The sequence below is a fragment of the Microcebus murinus genome, chromosome 25 (genome assembly GCF_040939455.1).
Source record: "Microcebus murinus isolate Inina chromosome 25, M.murinus_Inina_mat1.0, whole genome shotgun sequence".
NCBI classification, from domain to species: Eukaryota; Metazoa; Chordata; class Mammalia; order Primates; family Cheirogaleidae; genus Microcebus; species Microcebus murinus.
In genome coordinates, this window is record NC_134128.1 from 5197078 (window position 1) to 5214377 (window position 17300).

Sequence of the window (17300 nt, forward strand, 5' to 3'; positions counted from 1 at the left end):
TCAAACCACAACAGACCCTTTTACTCAGCAAATGAATAAAAATTCCCATTGTTTTGGAACAGGAAATGCACATTCTGCTAGCAATACTCATGAGTCTTGTTTCCAGATCTATCGGCCCTGCTGGCTTCTCCACCTCTGAGCCCTCTCCCCCCTTTGGGAAGGCCCTCAGCTCTCTCCTGAGGACAAGGGCCTTGGATGGGAGGGATTTTAGAAGTTCTAATTCAATACCCTGGGACCAGCACTGCCGTTCTTGGTGCAGCCCAGGATGGCCTGTGTCTCAGGCCAGGTAGTGCAACTCCTGCTGTGATTCTACCACCTAGTCCCAAACTTGTGCATCCGTCCATTCACTGTGTCTAAACCCCCATCCTCTAGTCTGAGACCTTGTCTTTCTCTTGACGGACATCCCTGCTCTGGCCTCTGGACCCCAGCCCTCGGGTTTGCTCCCATCTGCTAGACTTTTGTCCCATCTGCCCACTCTGAAGGGTGTTTCATCACCAGCCAAGCCCTGACTACTGATGGTTAGAGAGAGGAAACAGTCTAACATTCTGAGTGCAAAACTTGACTGTGCTCAGTAAAAATAGAGATTCCTGGGCTTCCTCCTTAAACATTTTGATTCAGTGGTCCAGGGCCTGGGAACCTGCATTTTCAACAAGCCTCCAGTCACACTGATTCAGCCAGTTCACTGACCACCATTTCAGAAACTCTCTCCAAAACCACCTTCTCCCAGTTTAAGACGCGTGGCCAGTGCTTCAGGGATGAAGTGTGCTGGAATGCCCATATGGACATTAGGAGTTCCATTTTGGTAATTTCTCAAACAAAGGCCACAGGGTCAGATGGGGACATGGTTCAAGGGCAGGGGGTAACGTGGGAGGAGCAGGGTGGCAGAAGATGCTTCGTGTCCAGATCTATGGTGGCCTAATGAACAGTGTCTGAGAAGGGCTCTGAGTCACACTGCCTGTGTTCTCATCCTGACTCAACCACTTATTGGCTGGGGAGTCTCTGTGCACACGTTCCACATCTACAAACTAAATGCTATATGAATGTTTGTCCTTATTCTTACTATCTTTCTTATACCAGGAACAGACAAAGAGGTGCAAGAACCAGAAGCAGGCAGGGCATCCTCCTCACCGCTCTCTTTCATCTCACCAAACAGATTGCCTGCCCCAGGACCTTTGCACTTACTGTTCTTGTTCCTGGAAGATTCTTCTCCCAGCCAATTCTTGCTTCCTCACTTCATTCACATATTTTGTCAAATGTCACTCCCTTGGAGAGCCTTTCTCTGACCACCCCATCCAAAGAAGCCCTGGCCCTTGGGATGCTCTGTCCACTGCCCCGCTTCATACTGACCCACGCCTTACTACTGCCTGACATCACATTACGTGTTTGTCACGTTTCCCTCACATTGAATGCAAACTCCATGAGGACGGGGATTATTGCATGTTTTGCTCGCTGCTATATTCCTAGCACCTGGAACAGTGCCTAGAAGATAGTTGTCATTCAACCAATGTTCCGAGAATGAATAAATGAGTGAAGGAATCCAGCCTCTCCCTTTAGTCAGTGGCCATCACTCCGGGCTCTTCTATCGAACGCAGTTTTCTCAACAGGCGCATTGTTGGCATCTGGGCCAGAGAGTTCTTTGGTGTTGGGGCTGTCTTGCCCACTGCTGGGTTTGAGCAGCATATCTGGCCTCTGCCCACCAGACAGTAGCACCCGCTCTGCGCCCCCAAGATATGACATCAAAAATGTCTGTAGACATCTGCCAGATGTCCCCTGGGGGCAAAATGCCCTTGGTAGACAGCCACTGGGGCAGTGTCAGGCTGGCTGAGCTAAAACAGTGTAAATAACTAAAAGTGGATGCTTTGTAATGAAAAAGAGGACTAGGATGTCGGAATGAGAACTACACAATATATCCTGAGGCCTCAATGAAGCCAATAATTTCAACCGATTATTATTTGATGATTATAATAAGTGACAGAATTGTGCAAGGAGTCAAAAATATTAAACACGATTGATTTAGCCTAAGTATTGTATTTGACTTAGAACAAACACAAAGCAAAACGTACCGTAGTCCTAATCCCAGAGGTCTGTAGACATAAAGACCCTCAATACATCACATCTGTGGTTCTAATAGCACATCTACTGTCTGAGATGCTAATCTTAAAAGATATAAACCAGATCAAACACATGACAATGCATATTGCCTTTTGACAATACATGCCTTTAAAAAGTTTCATAATCCAGTACCTTTTTTGAAGATTGTTTTTTGCTATTTTCTATATTTTTTTCTAGAAAATCTTTTTTTTTTTTCAAGAAATAACTCAGAGGTCTAATCTAGAAAATCTTGACAACCTTCTAATTTATAAAACTCATTCTTACAGTGGAATCAGTCCAATAAATAAAGAACTGAGAACTTTTCTCAGTTTTATCAATAAAATTATATGTTAATATGTTCAAAATGTAGAACTTTTATTTTCAGAACTGATGACAAGCCCAGCTGATTAAAGTTTCAGGCTCAGATACAGGTATTGGGGAGAAATGACCCAAACTAATAGAAATGTTTCCCCTGCTCATATTTTGGTTTTAAAAAAAAATTTTTTATGGTACACCTGTGGATAATTCTATAACATTTAACATTTTTTCCTTAAAAGACAATATTACCTAAATGGCTTATAAAGCTAAATTAAGGATTTCTTACAACATACCTTTAAAACAAAGCAGTAGTCAGTGGGTGCTTTATATTTCATTTTGCACTGAATCCCATAGTAAATATTGACATTTTCAAACTGTATAAAACATGCCAGATCTCGAGATGTCTGAAAGAAAGAGAAGAAATAAGCTCAACTGAGATGACAGTTAATAATTTCCCAAGGTTGTTTTTTTTTTTTTTTTTTTTTTTTGAGACAGAGTCTCACTTTGTTGCCTAGGCTAGAGTGAGTGCCATGGCGTCAGCCTAGCTCACAGCAACCTCAGACTCCTGGGCTCAAGCGATCCTTCTGTCTCAGCCTCCCAAGTAGCTGGGACTACAGGCATGCGCCACCATGCCCGGCTAATTTTTTCTATATATATTAGTTGGCCAATTAGTTTCTTTCTATTTATAGTAGAGACGGGGTCTCGCTCTTGCTCAGGCTGGTTTTTGAACTCCCGACCTCGAGCAATCCGCCCGCCTCGGCCTCCCAGAGAGCTAGGATTACAGGCGTGATCCCAAGGTTGTTTTGATGACACAACTAAGGATTACATTTTAATAGAGAAAATACTGACATGTAGGTAATTTATATAAACAATGACCATACATAATTTTCTAAAAGCCGAGCCTGCATTTTGAGAGGGGAAAGATATTCAATGTTCCCAACACAAAGTAGTGATAAATGTTTGAGATGATAATATGCTAATTATCCTGATCTGATAACTACACATTATATGTGTTATATCAAAACGTCACTATGTATGCCGTGAATATGTACAATTATTTGTCAATTATAAAAAGCGTGCAACCAAAGCAAAACAGTGTGCACTGGCCCAGAAACTCAGTGAAAGATTGTACTGCTGTTCTGGTGCCTGCCCGGGACTCCCAGAGTCAGAACAGACTGTCCTTGAGATGTCATTATTGCTGCAGTCCCAACAAGGTGACCACCTCGTCAGAAATTTCATTTTGGCTTTTGCCATTCTAAGTCAGGGAAGGATTTTGTAACTGGGCATTAAAAAAAAAAAGTCCCCGCACAGAATGAACAATAAGACATAAATTGGAGGCTGAGTAAATTAGCACACACTTCATGTGCTTCCTCCTGAGCAAATGGATTTCTTTCCTGCTTTCTTTTTACTGCAGGCATGTTGCCATGGAAACAGAGACCTCTCCTCCATGCATAATGTGCGTTGTGAAGACTGCAACCTCTAATCTACATATTTGGTTACACTTCAATTACGAATTTGTTCCATGACGCTCTGTTTTTCTTTCACATTCTATACTTCTTTATCTAGTTAGAGAATAAAGAGCAGAATTGTCACACCCTTGTGTGCAATTATTCCTTATATTCCAATTATATATGGTTGTGCATTTTTATCTTAAAAGATATTTTCTTCCAGATTTTTAAAGTTTTAATTACAAAAATAATGCATACTTGTCACAATTAAACTATATATATAACATAAATGCACATCTACATTCCCCACCCCTTTTTCTTATTCACTCTTTTATCTAGAGGTACCATAGTTAATAGTTTGGTAGTATTCTTCCAAATGTTTTTGGGTAAACATTTATGAACACATGTATGTGTAGATATACCCACTTATATGCAAAGACTTACACAATTTTCAAAACATGAATGAGATTTTATTATGCTGTTCCATGGCTTGTTCTTTTACTTATTTATTTATTTATTCATTCATTCATTCATTGAGACAGAGTCTGACTCAGTCACCCAGGCTGGAGTGCAGTGGCATCGTCATAGCTCACTGTAGCCTCGAACTCCTGAGCTCAAGGGATCCTCCCACCTAACTGGGACTACTGGTGTGAGCCACCAGGCCTGGCTAATTTTTAAATTTTTTGTAGAGACCGGATTTCACTATGTTGCCCAGGCTGGTCTTGAACTCCTGGTCTCAAGTGATCCTCCAACCTTGGCCTCCCAATGTGCTGGGTTAACAGGTGTGAGCCACTGTGCCTGGCCTAGAAGTGTCTTTTTCTGATGAATTTTAGAATCAGTTTGTGAACTTCGAGTAAAAAGAATCCTACTAAAATTTTCATTTGGATCGCATTGACTTTATATTATAGAAAAATATGGGGAGAATTAATATCTTTCAACTAGCAACATGGTACATTTCCATTTATTCAGTCCTACTTCACTTCTTTTCTTAAATTTTGTATTTTATGCCATATAGGTCTTGAACATTTTTTAAGTTCATTGTTAGATGATTTGCATTTTTTGTTTTTACTATGCATGAAATCTTTTGCATTATATTTTAATTTGCATATTATTTGTCTAAATGAAAATAATTTATTTGGTAATTTATTTGGTCCTAATAGGTTTTCAGTTGAGTACTGGGTAGATAATCATGCCACGTGTCAAAAATGAGAGCTTTTGCGTCTTCTTTTCCAATAACTATACTTACTCTTTTCCTTGACTTACTGTCTAGTTCCTCCATCCCAATGTTAATTGCAGCAGTGAGAGGTACCCTTGCCCACACTAATGAGAACACTTAATTTTTATCATTCAGTAGATTGTTTGTGATAGGTTTATTTATATGTCTCACTTATATTTAAATGCCCAAGACATAACATTTCTAAAATAAAACAAATGAACTATAGGTCAGTTGTTAGGTCCCCAGCGAGATAGGAGGGAAGCATCAGATCTAAGACTGAGACCACAGTCAAAGAGGAGAACAGCTGCACCCTGGATCAGAGTCACCCACAAGGCCCCTCCTGCCTTCCCACACGGATGCCAGAGTCTCCTTTCTAGAGGGGGCCACCTGACTTCACCTGCTTGGATAGGTGGGTTAAGCTCCATCAGAGGGAGCATGCAATCCACAAACACGCCATTTGGTGGCGCCCTGCATTCTGAAGGAAAGGCAAAACACTTTGGCTTACCCCAGATACAGATAAAAGATACATCCTAGGGCTCTTTAAAGGCAAACAAAAGGTGGAAATGTCACAAGGCTCTAAGAAAAGTCTTAGAGCCAGCCCGGTGGCTCAGGCCTTTAATATTAGCACTCTTGGGAGGCCAAGGTGGGAGGATGGCTGGAGGTCAGGAGTTCGAGAAAGGTCTTAGAAAAAGCTAATGGCCGGAATGACAGTTAAAATTACATTTCAAAGAAGAATTTAAGATATACTTGGAGGTTGAGGCAATAATCCCAAATCACTAAATTAACTGACGCCTAAAATATTCTGTTAAATTAGGCAGGAAAATGCATACAGTACACCTCAGAGAGCAATTCAAATGTTCTGAGTACAAGGGCTAAAATCTCAATGAGGATGTTATCAAGACCTCTGATGCCTCTGTGATTCCAGGTGGAAGAAGTTTTACTGCAATGATTATAGAAGAAGATTGTAAATACAGGGGAAAAATAGTCCCCGGAAATGGATATGTAGAGTAACAAAATAATCTTTAGAAACATGCATTTGGCATACTTTTTGAAATCTCATTTTAAAATACATAAAATTCTTTTATTTTTAAGAGAGAATTATGGAAAAAATGGAAAAGGGTTTCAGTAACTTTGTCCAATCGGGCATATACGTATTTCTATAAACACTGCAGTACCACAGATCCTAGAGAGACAGCGTGTATTGAAATTGCCACCTCAGTATTTCTTTAGCTTCACTTTTGTGAAATGCTTTATTGATAAAGTGCTTTTTTATTTTTGCTTTTGCTTTATCTCTCTGACCTTGGTCTTTCCTTTGGGTACATAATAAATTCCAGAAGCCCGTAAAAGGAAATAGCGCCTTTTCCAGGATTTCTTTCCATCTTCTTTCAAATAAAGAGCTCCTTCGAGTTCTGGTACAATGATAGACGTTCCACAGAAACTTTCCTGAAATTGAGATTCCGATGACATATAAAGCACACAAGAGGTAAAGCACACATTCCTGTTCACATTTCAACAAATTGGCACAGTAGCCTTTAAACTAAAAGTTAGTTTTGGCTACGACTCTGATTGAATGCACAAGTTTACATTGCACAATATTTGCCCAAAGGGAGGAAGAATAACACAGTGGTCAAGAATTGTGGCTTCTGAGTTGGACCTCAAGTGACTATGGGCCACGAAACCTCATTTCACTTGTAAAAATGGAATAATAATAGCCCAACTTCATAAGGTAGGTTGTCAGTACAATCTTGGTATATTATACAAGCAAGCATTTAATAAAGGCCATTGTTATTACAAATGCAAAACCAGAAAAATTATTACTTTCCTGATAAGTAAAAAATAATTACTATTTCATTGCTGGTAAGTATTGTAGAAAAATTATATTATATAATAATATATAAAATAAGTCAATATCTTATTGGGATAGTTTTCTTTTCAAAGAATGACAGAGGCAATTATTAATACTACAGTATCAGAAAAGAAGGAGAAAGCACATTTTCTAAGTATAGATTTTCAAATCTCAAAACTTGCAAATAATTGTATTTCTTAATAAATTTCTTTTAAAAAGCAGTAGAATAAAATTGCATATTATTCTATGACAGTTCAAATGCTCAAACTTATCTTTTGCTTTTTATAACTCTCAACATCCTCCCATTTAGTCTCATAAATGCAAAATAACTGAATTTTGCATCTTCCAAGTAAATTTATATGCAGTAGAACTGGAAAACATTTTTGTTCAACTTTCCCTCAATTTCTTCCCAAATTAGCTAGTGCTAATAATCCTAGCAATAATTTCTTAAATTCATGCAGATTTTGGGCCCAGATTAGACAGAAGGGTAATGCTGATTTTTCAAAGCATAACATGCCTTGCATTTTCTTTGACATCCAACCGTACAGCACTCTGGAGTTCTGTAACAAGAACTGTACTGTTGGGCCTCCCAGAAATGCCCACTGTGCTCAAGGACCCGGGAAGCAGAAGCTGTGACAGGTGCTCAGGGTCTGGGGAACAGCTGCGGGTACTGACACCAGCTTCATCTGGTGCAGGGCTGAGATGCCGGCAGGGAATAGAGACCAAGGGCGTCGGGGCAGGACCTTAGTGAACGGGAGAGGGCGCCCTTCAGCGTCTGCCAGTTGGCTCCAGGTGGGAACACCGGCTTAGGCATCAGCAGGTCTTCTAGTTTTTCAAGAAAAGTCCAAGACCTACTGACTCAACAGAAGGTCCACACACTGTCGTGGGCAAGTAAGATCTGGTCATGGCTCTAGTGTGTGACCATGTGTGACCCATGATCCGCACTCATTTCACTAGCCTTATGTGCTGGGAACAGAGCTTCGATTTTTAGCACAGTCACGATGTGAAAACTCATTAGGAGTTTTCAAAAAATCAATTGCAAATAAGCTTCTGGAACACACCCCAGTAGTGATCATCACCAACACCTGTACAGTAAATCACAAGTTGAATTATATAAATAGCTATAATTTAGTAATAATTTGATTTTCAAACCCCGGCTTAACATTTCAGTGCATGTCTCAGACTTTTGCATTGTTCTGGGAAGCAAATAACTTAAAAATAGATATAGCAAAACTCCTTCTCTTTTCTTCCACTCTGCAAAATTAAGCTTACCTCGAGTAAAGATTCCTTGTTCTTAGCATTCATTTTCTCATTGGTTTCCTTGCCTTCTTTTTTTCCTTTGTTATTCAAGTAGAAATTCTAAATAAAATGTTAAAAGATGAGATGAGTAAGCGTTCATTACCATGCTAGACACTGCAAGGAACTCATGGTCTTGCTGGAGAGAGATGTACAGGTGTGAAATGAGCAGGTAACCACACCAGCAGGGCCTTCTCCAGTGCAAGTTACTCCCTCGCTGAGGCCGGAGTAAAACCTCCCCTCCCTCCCATAGTGCACAATCCATGAGGAGATAGGAAACACCAGCAAAAAATACGATGGTATCTAACTGTTAAACTCCATGTTCTAGAACATACGTGTCAAATGCTGGAGGCTGGGAGCCCCTCATACACTGGGAGGAGCCTGGGGCTGGAATGAAAGTGGAACCCATGTCCCATGGGAACTGCTCTCACTGGTGGATGCCATGGGGGCCACAAGGCCTTATGGACTAGAAATTCTGGCTTACAAGGCAAAGCCTGAAATCTGGATTTTTGTAAATGTTGGTGATTTCTTTTATTTTTTACAAATTGTGTGGGCCCATCACAACACAAAGTTTGCTACTTGGCAACTTCTGGGCCAGACAGAATTAGAAAGGGCATTTCTAGAAAGACAGCCGCCCAGACAAAGGCAGGGAAGACCGTGGTTTAAAAGCACTCAAACATGGACACATGGTCTCTAAGAGTGGTTTATATTAATTAATATCATGTGACCCAGCATTAATGTCACGTCTTGTTAATACTGAATGTCAATGAGACGGCTAAACATAAAGCGTGTAAGTTTCCAAAAGAATCATTAGCATTCAGGACTAATTTTTACATAATCAGTATAGCTGAGGTATGCACATGCAAAGCGAATACTATGGGTTACTGCTGTCATAGTTAGTGGTTGGGATGTTTATGTAACATAGAGTTTTATAAACTAATGCATGAAAAATATATTAAAAGTAAAAAATACATCTTAGGAGTACAGGGAGTAAATTAAGGACCCTCCTGAACCTAGACACAAATGTTATTTATACCATAGGAGTATTTATCTAAGTGTGATCCTTGGTGCTCAGGAAAATGCACATTCCTGGGCTCCCAGACTACTGAACTGGAATCTCTGGGGTGAGGCCTGGAAGTCTGCATTCCAATCTGCTTCCTGGATGATTTTTATGCACCCTGGAGTTTGAGAACCGAGTGTACTGGACAGAAAGTTAGGACTATAGGCAAATAAAATGTACAGACTTATGGTATTTACTAGAAATAGAATGCACAAAAATGGTGATTTGTTAACTTAAATAGGGAAAATAAATACAATGTCTTTGATAATTCTTATTAAAAAGAAGTTTTCTTTCTTTTTTTTTTTTGAAACAGAGTCTCACTTTGTTGTCCAGGCTAGAGTGAGTGCCGTGGCGTCAGCCTAGCTCACAGCAACCTCAAACTCCTGAGCTCAAGCAATCCTTCTGCCTCAGCCTCCCGAGTAGCTGGGACTACAGGCATGTGCCACCATGCCTGGCTAGTTTTTTCTATATCTATTAGTTGGCCAATTAATTTCTTTCTATTTATAGTAGAGATGGGGTGTTGCTCTTGCTCAGGTTGGTTTCGAACTCCTGACCTCGAGCAATCTGCCTGCCTCGGCCTCCCAGAATGCTAGGATTACGGGCGTGAGCCACCACGCCCGGCCAAGAAGTTTTCTTCCAATATGTTTTTTCAAGACCTTTTTACTTGTTCTTTGAAAGGGCAGTGTACTGTGAGTGTGATCATAATATAGGATGCAGAAAGCTATTTTAATTTTACCTGTTTGGCTTGAAAGCTACTACTAACCACGATGGATAACAGAGTCTACCTGCCAGAACTCTGTGCTAGGGCTTTACAGGTGTGTTTTTCATTCGTCCTTATGAGAATCCCACGACATAGGCACTATTGCTATTGCTATTTACAAATAAGGAAACAGAGTGATTTGCCCAAGGCTGATCAGTGGCAAAGCTTTGAGTTTTAAAATTTTTTTTCTCAGCATTAAAATGCTCTAAGTCCAGAGCCAGGCATGGTGGTGTGCACCTGTAGTCCCAGTTACTCGGGAGGCGAGTGGGAGGATTGCTTGAGCCTGGGACTTGGAGTCCAGCCAGGGCAACATAGCGAGATCCCATCTTGAAAAAAACACTTTAAGCACCGTAGGAGAGAACCTCGACAACAATGTGAATGTACTTAATGCCACTGTAGGGTACACTTAAAAATGGTTAAAATGATAAATTCTACGTTACGTGCAAACCTTGATTTAGAGTGCTAGATACGTGAATCTCATATTAATATGATGAAAGGAGGAACGAAGAGCACGACGCAGACTGCACAGCACGTTTCTCATCATCATCCGAGAAAGGGCGAGCACGTGTCACCCTCTGCGAGGACAGTTAAGGGAAGAGCCCGTCTATATGGTGGCGTGCCACATCGTACAAGGGTGCCTTGAAGAGTCGGGATCTGTAGCCGTGACTTTCCCTGACACATGTCCTACTTTTGCAGCTTCTGCACAATGTTTGACCTTCTAAGTGACTGTGCTCTGCTGTGTTCTTGTGTCTGTTTTTATGAAAAAGCAAAAACACCAAGTACATCTGTGCCAGAGGAGGGCCGTCCCTACAGTCAGACAGATGGCCCTCGGGTCACAACTGTCCCCTGTGGTGCCCTGGCACAGGCAGTGGAACTCAAAACTTAACCAACATCGGTTGTAAATGGAAACTGGACAAATCTGAGTTGAATAATAAGGAAACTATAAAACAGGAAATGAGACAGGTCCCAGCTTTCTGTCTTTTCTCACAGCTTCTGAGAGTGCAAGATCTGGGTACAGCTGTGTAAAAAGAAACAGCAAATACATTACTTTTAAAATATCAGCTTCTTGGAATAAAGAGCAAATCAAGCAAGCAGCGATCAGTCCACGAGTAGATGTGAGTATCCCAACACGTGCACAAGACCCCTGTTCGTCAGAAGCTTGCCGTCACATTGAGAGACAGGTGGACAGACGCCTGTGCACCTACAGATGTGGGACATATGACACTAAATCCATTCAGAATGAGCCACGTTCTATAGATTTTCAGAGAGGAAGAAACTGCAATGGGCTGAGATGGTCAAGGAAAACTTCGCAGAGGAGATCAAAGTTGGAATTAGACCTTGCAAGATGTTCAGTGTTCAGGGAGGGAAAACGAATACGGACAGCATTCCAGGCAGGAGAGCAGGACAGACAAAAGGCACAGAGGTCGCTAGGCACCAGGTGTCTTTGGAGTGCCAGGGAACAGCCACTCCGGCCAGGGCCATGGGATTGGCACAGTGCACTGAGTGGCGATTGGACCATGGCTCCTCATGCTCTGCCTGGTGCCACGTGGCTGGGCAGTCACTTCCTCTGGAAGGGACAGAGCTTATTTCCTTGCCTCACCGATGCTGAGTCTGGCCAGGGGACTTACCTTGTCAGCAGCCTGGGCATGGAAGGGACAAGGCATCAATTCTGAGCAGAGGACTTGAGGGGTGTAGTAAGAGTCTCTCATTTGCCCACACTCTTGCCATTCATCATGGGAAGGAATACATCACAGATCTGATGTCCAGGGACAATGAAAGACATGCGGAACTCCTTGAACCTGACTCACATTCTGAGCCAGGACAGATCAGCTGCAGACCCGACAGAGAGGACATGTCTGTCGCTGTAAACTGCTGGGATTCTGGGTTTTTGTTTTATGCATCAGAGAGTGACGACTGCACACGCCCACCCAGGGTGGTCTGAGGATCCAGGGCACAGATGCCACGGGTGGACCTCGCTTCAATACAGTGGCCCCCACTTAGGACCGTAAAGGTGATGACTCCATGGCTTCCCTTCCAGCCTGGGCCTGGACGGTCAAAGATTGCCCGAGGCAGGTAGAGGGAGGTTGGAAGGGAACAAAGGAAAGATGCCACGAGGTCATTTTTTCCCACAGTGGCTGCCAGGTATGGGGAAGAAGAAGTTGTGTTTCTCTCTGCCCCTCACCCATGCAGCCGACAGTAACCCACAACCACCACCAAACTTCAGTTCAGAAACAGAACCACCTACAGAATAAACATTGCCTAAAATATCAATAGTGATGATTGCTAGAGAGTGAGATTATGGGTGATTTAAATTTCCTTCCTTATATTTTTCTGAATTTTCCAACCTTTCCTTTTATAATAAATTGATATTATTTTTGAAGTTAGCAAAAGAAAGTTATTAAAAGAAATAAAAAGCGGCACAGTAAGGAAACAATCCTATGTCAACTGACTTCACCAGTACCTTCTCTGCAACAGATTCTTAAGGCTCCTAGCAGTAGGAATGGCTGATGTCAGTACTGGAATGACTTTTCAGTCTTCAATGCTCCAACCTCTCTTTTGGTTTCAGGTGATAGGGTTGAGGACATAGTACTCCAAAATATGGCACGTTGGCATTTGAGAAAATAACAGAAGCAAGAAGGTCTCTCTGACTTTCTCCTGTCCTTCTCCTCTGAAGCAGGTCATGAAAGAATCCTCTGACCTTCCTCTAAAGTAGCTCACAAGACCCTCATCAGAGAGAGATGTCCGACCTAGACCCAGAGGAAAGGAATGTCCCTGTCTCTGAAGACACAGGGACTCAGAGAAGAATTGGAACAAACAGGCCTTGCTAAGTACACCCCTCCAAGTTTATTACCATTAGATCACACCCTTCTGTCCCCCCAACTTTGTTTCTGCATGTCTCTCCATAAAAATACGCACTTTCCCCTGTTTCTTTAGGTCTTCATTTCTGAAGGCTCCAGAGCTACATAAACCTTACAGTAAATGAACTTGTGTGCTTTTTCTCTTGTTAATCTGTCTTTTGTTGTAGCAGCCTCGGCCGTGAACCTGGCCATGGGTGAGAAAAGAAATTTTTTCTCCCCTACACAAGCGACCTACTTTCCCCAAAAGAGACTGTACGGCCTGGGCAGGGGGGCCCCTGTCGGGGAGAAAAAGTAGTACCTTTTCCTCGCTCATACTTGAAGCCCAGACAGCTTTGTCAGCGACAGAGTGGCCAGAACTGCTCATGTGGAGGACACATCCCCTCCCCTCCCTCTTCCCAGCGCCTCTTGCCCGTCAGCCTACAGCTTTGTTCGACAGGCGCCACCCTGACAGCTCTGTCCTGGTGCTTAGACACAGAGCCGAGCACCGTCCTCAGCCCACTTCGCTACCGCGGCCCAGGCCCAGGCCCTCGGCAGAGCAGCACGTCCCCGTGTCCCTGCACTCGTCCGTCCTCTGCTCGGACCTTCCTTCCTGGGGGCCACTGGCTGTTCTTCTGGCTTCACTCTGTCTCCAGGTGCGACTGCCCCTCCCCCACCGTCTCCTCTGCTGGCTTCGCTCCAGCACAACGTAGGCACCCAAGAGATGTGTGGTGACGGCTCTTGAGCTGATGCTGGGCATCTTGGCGGCACCCAGGGATTAAGGGATCAGCCACCTTCACTTGTCCTGACCAACTTCAGGCAGCCTGAGGTTGGGCTCACATGTATCCTTCTTTAGACTCCCTGCCTAAAACTTTCGCGATTGTACCGCAGCACGCCCAGCTTCAGCGTCTGCGACAGCCCCACTGGGAGCAGCTGCTGCAGAACACAGGAGGCGCCTTCCTGGACAGCTGTTCCCGGCCCCAGTCCCGCTCCCGGCCCCAGTCCCGCTCCCGGTTCCTCCCTTCTCCTGCCTGCCCCGAGCTGCTGCCGCGTGATCTTTGTGGCTGGCGACGGCCCAGTGCCCCACTGGAGTGATCCTGGCCTTCGAGTCCCACGACACACTTTGAAAATAAACTGTTCCCGTTTTTCAGATAAGAAAATAGGGGCGTGGTGAGTTGAACAGTTTGCTCAAGCGCTCACAGTTGGTGAGCGACAGAGCCAGCGTTTACGCCCCACCGGGCTGATTTAGGGCCCATACTCTCAGCCACTCCGCCGCGCTGCTCTCCAGGGACAGGCAGCTGCCCAAAGGCAGATTTGAGCAGAAAGGTCACCTTCTGGGAAGCTGTGACTCCACATCAGCCCGGGGCTCCGCGCTCCCCAGAACGCTCTTCAACCAGCCTCCCGGCCTTTCCTGCTCCTTGAACTTGTCACACGTCTTGACGCTGGGCCTTGATAATTCTGGACTGTGGCTTGAAATTGTCCCTCTCCTGTATCCCCCCAACTCTTTCATCTCAATTCCCTTTGTGAACATTGGAGACATCACTTCCTCAGGGGGGCTGACCCTGGCCCCCAGACTGAGGGAGCTCCCTGCTCAGTCCTTGTCACAGACATACTCCACTGGCCACCCCTTGCCAAGCGTCTGTAGCGGTTGGCAGGAAGTTCAATGGCACCCGCCCTTAGTGAGCCTTCCGACTGTCGAAGACGATAAATAATGGCATACATGATTATTTCATATTAAGTGCAACGGTTTTGCGAAGCAGGGACAGTTAACCCCGGGGAGCCTGAGCGGCTCACCAGTGAACCACTGTGCAAAGCCAGGGGTCTTCATACTGTGTCCCCGCACAGCCATCCCCTCCCCACACACCGCCCCCGCCTGCAAAGTACTGGAAGCTTCTTTAAGGACACGTGGCATCAACTGCCACACCCTCAACCTCCAGGTGCATCTTTTCTACAGTGGGTCTGTCTGAGAACGGAAGGCCCCTGTCACAGTTGCCTTTTCATTCTTTGCAGAGGAAGCACCTTACTGCCCCAGCGTGTCAAGCTCAAAGGCCCTAAACAAAGGGACGCTTGAAACACTGGTGCCCAGAAAGAAAAGTCAATAAATCCCCTTGCAAGTCAAGTGGTTTCTGATTCTTTGTTTTCAACAGGATAGAAGGAACCGTGTTGTCAGCTGATGGAAGAATCACCATGGGTCTGCCTGTGACTTCTGGCTAGTGCCTTGGAAGGAGTTCAAAGACCTGAGTGAGTGGCATTCTTCTAGCCCACCTGTTATTTATGTGAACAAGGTTTCTCAACACTTTCATCTGTAACAAGTGCTCAACACCTATGCAAATGAAAGCCAGAAACACAATGGATATGGACGTCATCCATTGATCCTGGAATTAATCAGAAGGAGGAAAAGGCTCCATCTGTTTATAAAATTAAGAGATGTCCCACTCATTTTTACTTTTTAAGTTTAATTAATGTCAAAATGTATTATTTTAAAAATGTTTTTATGTTGTTTTAATTGACTGTGATTTAAAAAAAAAAATTTAAGTGCCCTATCATGAAAGAAAAGAAAAGCTTACCTATCAGTTTATGAACATAATTTGTGGAAGAGAAGTGAGACAGAGAGACCAATAAGAGACTTTCAAGCATGTAAATATATTACAACAGGATAAATATTTGTAGAGGAAATGGAATGGGAGTAGTTCAAGGCAAAAAAGAGGAACAATATAAAATGTCCCAAATGTTAAAAAATCTTCCTGTACAAGACCAAGAGTGAGTCCTAATGTCAGCTATAGACTCTGGGTGACAATGATGTGTCAGCGTACGTTCACTGACTGTGACAAATACGCCACTGTGGTGGGGGACATTGATAGTGGGAGAAGCAGTGCGTGTGCAGGACCCGGGGTTGTGGGAACTCCCTGTGCTTTTCAGTTTTACTGTGAATCTGCTCTAAAACATGAAGACTATTTAAAGAAAGCTTATTCATGTACTTCTTAAATGGACACTCATGGGAATCAAATTGCCATTGAACTGTACTTAGATTCCACTGGATAGTTTTTTAAACTGTGAAAATTTGAAATATGTTGGACATTGCACTCTTGGCATCTATTTAAACTTGTGATGAAAAAGTCTGGATGTCTACCAACAAATGTACGAGGTGGCACGTGGTTTTTGAAACGTCTTCGAGGGGGAATGCATGCACGGAATATGCATTCGTAGATGCGGCTGCCACCTGAGGTTGGCCACACGGGCTGTGCAGGAACAGAGGGGCGAGCACAGGAAGGGCGTCTACTGAGAGTGAGGGGAACGACCCAGCTGTGTACAGGGACAGAGAGTGACAGAGAGAGACGGAGGCTTGGGGGAGGGCTCGGGCCAAGATGCTCCATCCTCAGAGCCAGTCCCTGGGAGGCCTATCCGTACTTCCCATCTTTCACTCCATGAGATGCCTCTGGATTCTTAAATAATCACTCTGAAAAAATCTTAGTTAGAGCAGTATCGGTTCTCATGACCCAGTGCTCCCCAGTGACGGTGACGGCAGGGAGCTGACAGTGTCTGTGCATTCAGCAATGCTCGGAAGAGCCAGTGATGGTCTTGGACCCTCACCAAAGCTCAGCAGTTAGACTCATACACAGTTCCTGCCTCTTGGGAGTGAAGTTAAAGCAATGACTGTTCCAAAAAGCTGATAAATTGTTCTTAAGTGTATAATGGCAACCAATGGGAGAATTTATTGCGAGTTGTTCTGATTTTTGTTCTCATTTTAAAATGGGGTGATCTGTTGTTATCTTCCAAAGTATAGATGAATCGTCCTTTTGGAATTCCTTCCTATTTAAGCATTTTTTGGCCCACAAATTTTCAGAACCTTGTTTCTCTCCATAAACTTATTATAGATAACTTTATTGTAGATGACTGCTGAAATTCAGTTGAGATCCAACCAGTTTACCTTTATACATAACTTCACGACATATCAAGCAGTTTTCCTGCTGGATTTGGTCCCGTGAGATGGGAAGTACAGCAGCACCACCATCTTACTAACTGAAAAGCTGTACATTCAGGTGTTGTCAAAGAGCACACCTAGGTTACGTACACAGTGGACAACATTTGAAACCCAGGTGTGAAAAGTCACTTTTCCAATCATCAGTGGAAGAGGATGCCTTGTAATTATGCCCACATACACACGTCACTAATGTCTCCAAATTCTTACTTACTGTTGTTACTGATAATTGAGCTCAAAGCCTTTATTTGCATTCATTGTATTGCCTTCTCTCCAGCCCTATTGCCAGAATAAGTAATTTGTTAAAAGACTCCTATTAAGTATTGAAGATTTCAGTATCAAGATTTTTAAGTATGAAATTTTACACAGTTTTGTATGGTTTAGTAATTTTCCAGAAGAACTGAGGAAAATATGGCCCAGGTGAGCTCTTTCTTAGTCAAGCTGCATATAAA

The 17300-nt window shown here is 43.3% G+C and overlaps 1 protein-coding gene across 2 annotated transcripts in view; it reads right to left on the minus strand.

The window, feature by feature from the left end:
- The window catches only part of PDSS1 (decaprenyl diphosphate synthase subunit 1), a 165300-nt gene that overhangs the window by 90277 nt on the left and 57723 nt on the right, over positions 1-17300 (minus strand). For both annotated transcript variants that reach the window (XR_012914873.1, XM_012777306.3), the window contains exons 8-10: positions 8192-8278; positions 6373-6516; positions 2703-2813 (exon numbers count right to left, since the gene is read on the minus strand). Coding sequence is in view for 1 of the 2 variants with exons in the window: in XM_012777306.3 (XP_012632760.1) it covers positions 2703-2813; positions 6373-6516; positions 8192-8278 (342 nt within the window). In the remaining variant the exon portion in view is untranslated. The remainder of the gene's footprint in view (positions 1-2702; positions 2814-6372; positions 6517-8191; positions 8279-17300) is intronic.